Genomic DNA, 7,008 nt, shown 5'->3' on the forward strand with positions numbered 1-7,008 from the left:
TTTTGAGTCATAAATTTGCAAATTATTATTACATCATTTTCAAATTCGTGTCAACTTTGGTTATTATGATATATATCAAAACCATACCGAAATAATTTGGTATATACCGAAACCGAATCGTATTTTAATTTCAAACCGTATTTACCGAAATATTAATACTATACAAACCGAAAAACCGTATAAACCGAACCATGTAAACCGAATAAACCGAACGCACAGAGTGAGTCCAAATCAAACGCGTGCCAACCCGATCCGCCTCCGGCCCCACTGGCAGTCCTCTACAATCGGGCAAGGGTAGGCACCACGAAACCAATACGCGAACTCCCACCCGATCCGACGGCCCGCAACCGCCACCTCTCAATCAGACGGCCTGTACCCGCTAACCCAAAGCCGAACAACGCCCATAGACTTCAACCGCGGACCCACACGTCTACTCCCAACCTGTCAGCGACCTACCCACATAGAGCCAAAGGTAGCCACACGGCACCGCGTGCATAATTAACCAATAATATCTCGCCCTTAAGAGAAAACGATTTTGGAAAACCTGAAAAAGATGCTCTCCGCATCAGCCAAGCCCACCACGCCTCTCCGCTCCCCCGCTCCTCTCAAAGGAAGCACACGCCCCTGGGATGGCGCCACGTCAGCGATCCGCGCCCCGCGATCCGAGCGCTCCCATTGGCCGCCCATATAAGCCCCGCCCGCCGTCCCTACGCCGAGTCCACAGCGCGACGCGTGAGCCGCCCCCTTCTTCCTCCAATGGCGAGGTAAACACCCCTCCCACGTATAAATCACTGTATTTCAAATAGCCTCCCCAACCAAAACACCCCAGATTTTTTTATTTATTTGATTTCGGGAAGGGGAGGGGAGAGAGATAGAGAGATGGACGAGGCGTGGGAGAGGGCGGTGGAGGCGGCGCTCCACACCGCCGGCGAGGGGAGCTCGTCGCCGGCGAGGAGCCTGACCCTCGACGGCGCCGTCAAGTGCATACACGGGCGCTTGCCGGCGCCGGAGATACTGGAGCGCCACCAGAGCCTGGAGCACCTCTCGATCGCGGGCGTCGGGGTCGCGTCGCTCGCGGGGTTCCCCCGCCTGCGGAACCTCACGCGCCTGACGCTCTCCGACAACCGCATCGCCGGCGGCCTCGAGCACCTCGTCGAGGCGGGGCTCGGTTCGCTGCGCGACCTCGACCTCAGCAACAATCGCATCCAAGATGTGGACGACCTCGCGCCGCTCGCCCGCCTCCGCCTCGTCTCGCTCGACCTCTACGAGTGCCCCGTCACGCGGGTCAAGGACTACAGATCCAGGGTGTTCGGGTTGATCCGGACTCTCAAGTACCTCGACAAGATGGACGCCGACGAGAACGAGCGCCCGGAGTCGGACGACGACGACGACGATGGGGACGGCGAAGGTGATGGCGAGGAAGAAGATGATGATGAGGACGACGATGACGAGGATCCTGGAAGCGGCGAGGTGGCAAACGGGGGCGCCTCGCACTCGCGAGGTAGCGTGGCACCGCGCCCGGTGGAGGTGAATGGGGTGATCGATGTGGATGAGGATGAGAGCGAGGCCGACGAGGTCGTGCCCAATGGGGAAGCCGAGCACCACCACAGGGCCAACGGGTTCAGGGTTGCAGCGGTTGGGGTAGCCCCTGATGAGGATGATGAAGACGTGGATGATGACGACGATGATGCAGACGAAGAGTATGAGGAGGAGGATGATTTGGGAGAGGAGATCGATGAGGAGGGTGATGAAGATGACACTGTTGTTGAGGTACTTGACGTGCCCAGTAGTGATGATGAGGAGGATGGCATCGATGAGGATGATGATGATGATGAGGAGGAGGTTGAGGATGATGGTGATGGTGAGGAGGCTGAGCCAGAGAGTAGTGGAAGGGTTGCTATGGCGGTGGGGGGTGTTGGAGAAGAGATTGATGGACATGAGCAAGGTGAAGGTGATGATGAGGATGAGAATGGTGAGATCGGAGAGGAAGATGAGGAAAGATTGGAGGATAGTAGGGTTTATGAGGAGGACAACGATGATGACGATGCTGATGATGAGGTATAAAACAATTTCCCGCTAGCCTTTGAAGTGCTTTACCTTATTGCAATTTCTGCATGTTCAGTTTGTGGGTGATTGTTCTAGTCATATTGTTTAGCAAGATAACTATTGACCACCCAACTATATTGCAGGTATATTTGAACTGTGGCTAGTTTTTCAGTTATGATATTTAGCTTTCATGCATTAGTTATGTGTCCTTGTTAAGTTTGCTGATTATGTGGGCAACACATAGTTTTGGGACTACCAAAGTAGAGTACTTCATTGTCAGATCCCCACTCGTAATCTTGTTTCTTTTTGTGGTAGGTTAGGTGAACACCTTGTGTATAAAGTATACCGTGGAAAAGTTGTTTTAACGAAATTTGCTCATATGGAGATTTAAGGCAATCATGCTCCCAAGATATTGCTTAAACATGTTTGTTAACATATTATGTGATTTGAAAGCTCTGTACCCTCAAAATGACCAGGAGTGTGTCAAAATGATTATGACAGATCTTGTAGTTTTAAAAGCTTGGGGATTCTGATTTCTTCATCTTTCTGGAAGTAGATTTAGTTCCTGATGTTGTTGACCTAAAACTTTACATATTCGAATGTTAAAATTAGTGACTGTCTAGCTTGTGCTTCTAATATATTTGTTACAATTTGGGAATAATCAAAGATTTGGATACATCAGTTAAGCATGTTGTTCCCTATGTTCCTAGGACCTAATATCATATCCATCTACATGTACATCATATCTGGCTTAGTTCTTGACATTTTAGTGCTTCTAGTACATCATGTATTTATTTGTGGGCTTAGACAGATGTGTCACCTGATGCATGTTTAGTAAGATGGAATTCTCCATATTTGTTTCTTCTACAATTTTTCCTTGAAAATTAGCTTTGGTAATGGCCATTATCTTGGTGGTATATTTTCTGTTATTTTATTAGTATTAATCATGTACTCTTTTGCAAGGTTATATGCTAATTTGTTTCTTTTACCACTCAATTCATGTTATGCTGTTATCTTCAGATTTATATCTCAACATATTGTTTATTTGTTTTGTTCTGGTTATGCTGTCGATTTAGTTACCAATTAACTGATTTTGTCTGCTAGAAGATTAGTTACCTTTAGCATGTCATGAACTTAAGCATTGTTTAAGCCTGTTGGTTTTTCATTTGCTCAGGATGAAGACACAGAATATCTTGTTCAACCAATTGTGACGCCCCAAGCCGTGGCTGTTGGAAGTCCAGAGGACTTTGATATTGCTGACCCTGATGATGTCGATGAAGACAGAGACGAGGTCGATGATGATGACGACGAGGGTGGCACAGACCAGCCGTCGTCCTTGCAGGGTATCAAGCGGAAGAGGGATGATGACCCATCAGGCAGTGGCAGCGACGATGAGGATGATGATACTGAAGACCGGCCGTTCAAGCACCAGTGACCATTGTACATGGATCATCCCCTTCCTCACCCCTTCTTCTCAGGTAGAAAGAAGTAATCAGGAGCAGCAGCAGCAGCAGCAGAACAGAAATGGTGGGTTTCCCCCTGTTTTCCTTAGCCGTTTTTCTTGTAAAGACTTTGGTTTGGGGAGGGCTTCACCCTCCTTTTTAAACAGCAGATTTTAGGAGGGAAAATGGAGTTGTAGTCAGTGAACCAGCTTCCCTCTTTGCCTGCACCCTTGCTGAGTTTTCCCTCCATAATTTGAAATGGTAGTTACAACACCCCAGGTGTTTTCCCTCCTTCCTTTGAAATTCCTGTTGCATTGTCAGTATTGTCAGGTTTCCCTCCAAGAGAAAGCCCGGGAACTGCCCCCCTTTGAAATGCCCCCTAGTAGCCGTTGCCTGCATTTGAAAATCTTATACTTTGCCCTGGTTGAACTGTCTGTCTGTGCTGTGTGCTTCTTACTGATGATGACTGGCCGCTGGCTCTGCCTGCCGGCTGCCGGCGGCTCTGCGCGGGCGCTACCTGCTTTGAGATAGGTGAAATGGCTGTGGTTGCAGCGATGGCTCCTCCCTCCTATAGCAAATGGGCTCTGGAGTTATTTAGCAATTTTTGGCTACTGAGGCTTTGCCTTGCGCTGCTGTGTCTCTGGTTCACGGCGGTGTGCTCCTTGCCGGTCTACCACGAGGCCCGAGCTGCGCCCCTCTGCCAGGTGGGTCCGCTTCCGTGACTAGCTTTGGCCTCGGGGGGCCGTGATTTTTCGTTGAGAGTAAAAGGAGGAGGCCGCGGTGGGTGGGTGGGTGAGGATGGGATGCGATGCGATGCGATGCGATGGCGGAGTACAGCTGCTGCCTTTCGCTTTTCTTTTTTGGCAAGTTGCGCCGCGCAGCGCGAGTGGTGGGTGGGGTAACGCGACCGGTGGTGGCGCGAGCCGTGATGGCCTGGCGCGCCGTGGCGTGAGGCGCGGGTGGAGCGCGCTGTCCGTGAGCGGCTCGAGGAGGAGAGAAGATCCCAGCGGATTTGGGCGGATGCCATCCTTGGATGCTTCCCGTTTCTAGGGCGACCCTGCTCCTTTTTTCTGGCCGATGGGGATTTTACGCCCCTGCCCCTGCCCCTGCCCCTGCCCTGAGTGCTCTCTGGCCCATCCGTATTGAATATCCAGCTCCCCGAGTTTGACGCGTCTCTGCGCTGCGCTGAAATTAAAATGGGAGGAGAAGAACGGCACGCCTCCCTCTGCGGTTGCTGGGTCCACGCTGCGTGCTGGTCCTGCATGTCAGTCGCTCACGGTGCGTCTGCCGTGTGCGTTTTGCTGGTTGGCGTTTCGCTCTGGAGATCTTATATGCGCCGCCGCCGAACGGTGCTGGGTTAGGTTAACTAGAGCGCATATTTCCTTCCTGCTGGAGTAATCAGCGGGCCCGTCTGGACTGAAAGCTGTACGCGAGTGGACGGATCAGGTTCAAGGTAGTAGCTGGAAATTCTATATGTGGATAGTAATAATGGTTGATTAATGGTTATTACTATTGGGAGTAATTAACTTGGGCCAGCAGCATGCCTTGCCCCGCGCTCTGCGCCGCGGTGGACTCGGTCCATACCGCGTTGTGCCGCTGCGTCTTGTGGCCCACCGTGTTTCTAGGCCCTTCTGACTGTGTGGTCCGTGTCTACAGATCCCTGCGCGCAACGGCCACGATAAGGAAGGAGGGGACAGCCAGGACAGGCAGGCGAGCACGCGATGCCCGTGAGCCGTGTGGTCGTTCGTGGTGGGGAGCTGCAGGATCGGACGGCACGGAATGGAAAGCGGTAGCGTGCCGTTGCCTGTCTTCAGCTGCGGCGTGGAGCGGGCCTTCGGCCCACCGAGTTGCGGGTGGATGTCATTTTGCGTATGTGGACCGGGCCTAGAGGCTGCAGCACGTTGGGGTCTTGGGAAGTCAAGAGTAGTTTGGCCGGTGTTTCTAAAAAAGAAGAAGAGTAGTTTGGCCGGTTTCACTCCAAAAAAACAAGCACCCTAGTTTGGCCGGGTCCGGGGTGCGGGGTCATGGGCAGCTACGTCCTCCGGGCATCTCGTCCGCAACTGCATCATTTTTTTTGTTGCCGTTCACTGAGAGCACATTATTTTTTTCAGAAGTCAATTAAACATTTTCGTCTAAAGTCGGTCTAATGTCTATGAAAAGGTGGCACCGGCATTTTATTGAAGTTGCACACATCTTCGTGATGCGGCGAATGAGGATTTTTAAGAATTTAGGACACCATTTTCCTTTATAAAAAACAAATGTTCGAGAAGACTTTAAACTTTGACATGATCAGCTCATATCACATAAAATGTGGGTCCACGTGCCAATTATTGAGTATTGAGTTTGTGCTCATGTCGGCTCAACAGCGTAGACGAGTATTGAGTTTGTGCACTGGCACACTGGATATTCTACTACAGATAAATGATCCACTAGAACGTTAATAAAATGAAATGATCCATTCTCAAAAAAACGATCCGTGGTCTTTTTTTCTTCTCCAAATGAGCCAATTCTTGTCAGGCACTCGATGCCCCATTTTTGTCGCATGGGTTGATCTGAAGCATCGTTTTTAATCAGGTGGCTCACGTATGTCGCAGGTTGCAAACCACACCAGCAGACGAGGAAACGGCTGGCTCAGGCGGGCAACCATGCTGCACCGGTCTCTTCTCCATCGGGGTGCAGATAGAGCGGCGGTGCAGCGCCACCCAACCAAACCAGTGGACAGCAACGACCCATCCACCGTAAGGCGTCGATCCGCCACGCGACAGACTCGTTCCCATGGCGACCCGGGCTCTGCACTCGCCGAGGCTCACGAGCCCGGTGCTCACGGGCCGGCATGCGGCGGCGAGGTGCAAGTGCTCCACCCCGCCGCTCTTCGTGAAGCGACTGCCGCTCATCGTCGCCTTCCCTCGCCTCGTCGTTGCCTTCCCTGGCGCCACCACCGCAACCAGTGGTACTTGTTAACGTAAGTATCTTCAGAATTAGGAATATGATCATTAGCATATCACTGGCGATGAGCTGCCAATGATGGGGAAAAATTGACAATAGAACTGGGTTTGACTCTGTTTATGCTAGAGGGGGAGAGATTGTGATCACACCGGCTTGGTAGGGAAATCATCAATAAGATGAGTAAGAAACAGTATGCCCAAATTTCAGATTTCTGGTCTAATGAGGCAACTTATATTGATGAAATGGAAATCGAGGTTGGTTTGGGCAATTTAGGGAATAAACATTCTGATATGAGGGAAGAGATCGATGAGGAGGAAAAGCGGGGGCAAAAATGGAAAGGAAGAGAAATGCCTTTGGTGAATACGCTTTCTAAAATGGAAAGGAAGAGAAATGCCTTTGGTGAATACGCTTTCTAAAAGCTTCACCAGTATAAATGACGAGTCTATCCTCCTGTTAAGAGGAGAGTGCGATCCCCTCGAGGATTTAGGTTTTCCCCTCCCCCCCGCCGCCACCAGAAACAGAAGAAGAAGATAAGATGAACATGGGTTTTGGAGGAAATCGGGGTGGAGGAAGA

At 50.9% G+C, this 7,008-nt stretch overlaps 1 protein-coding gene across 2 annotated transcripts; it reads left to right on the forward strand.

Annotated features, from left to right (window-relative positions):
• Nucleotides 1-754: 754 nt before the first annotated feature.
• LOC119353836 (acidic leucine-rich nuclear phosphoprotein 32-related protein 1-like) lies at nt 755-5,610 on the forward strand. Of its 2 annotated transcripts, XR_005170549.1 has the most exons (3): nt 755-2,058; nt 3,221-3,573; nt 5,145-5,610. XR_005170549.1 is itself a non-coding variant. In XM_037620523.1 (2 exons), exons 1-2 carry the CDS (start codon nt 880-882, stop codon nt 3,479-3,481), a joined length of 1,440 nt encoding a protein of 479 aa, XP_037476420.1. In that variant the 5' UTR covers nt 755-879; the 3' UTR covers nt 3,482-3,783. The 2 variants fall into 2 exon arrangements, 1 of the variants encoding a protein (XP_037476420.1); XM_037620523.1 differs by lacking the exon at nt 5,145-5,610 and having other exon boundaries at nt 3,221-3,783.
• Nucleotides 5,611-7,008: the final 1,398 nt, after the last annotated feature.

Source organism: Triticum dicoccoides, chromosome 2A (genome assembly GCF_002162155.2).
Source record: "Triticum dicoccoides isolate Atlit2015 ecotype Zavitan chromosome 2A, WEW_v2.0, whole genome shotgun sequence".
Lineage (NCBI taxonomy): Eukaryota > Viridiplantae > Streptophyta > Magnoliopsida > Poales > Poaceae > Triticum > Triticum dicoccoides.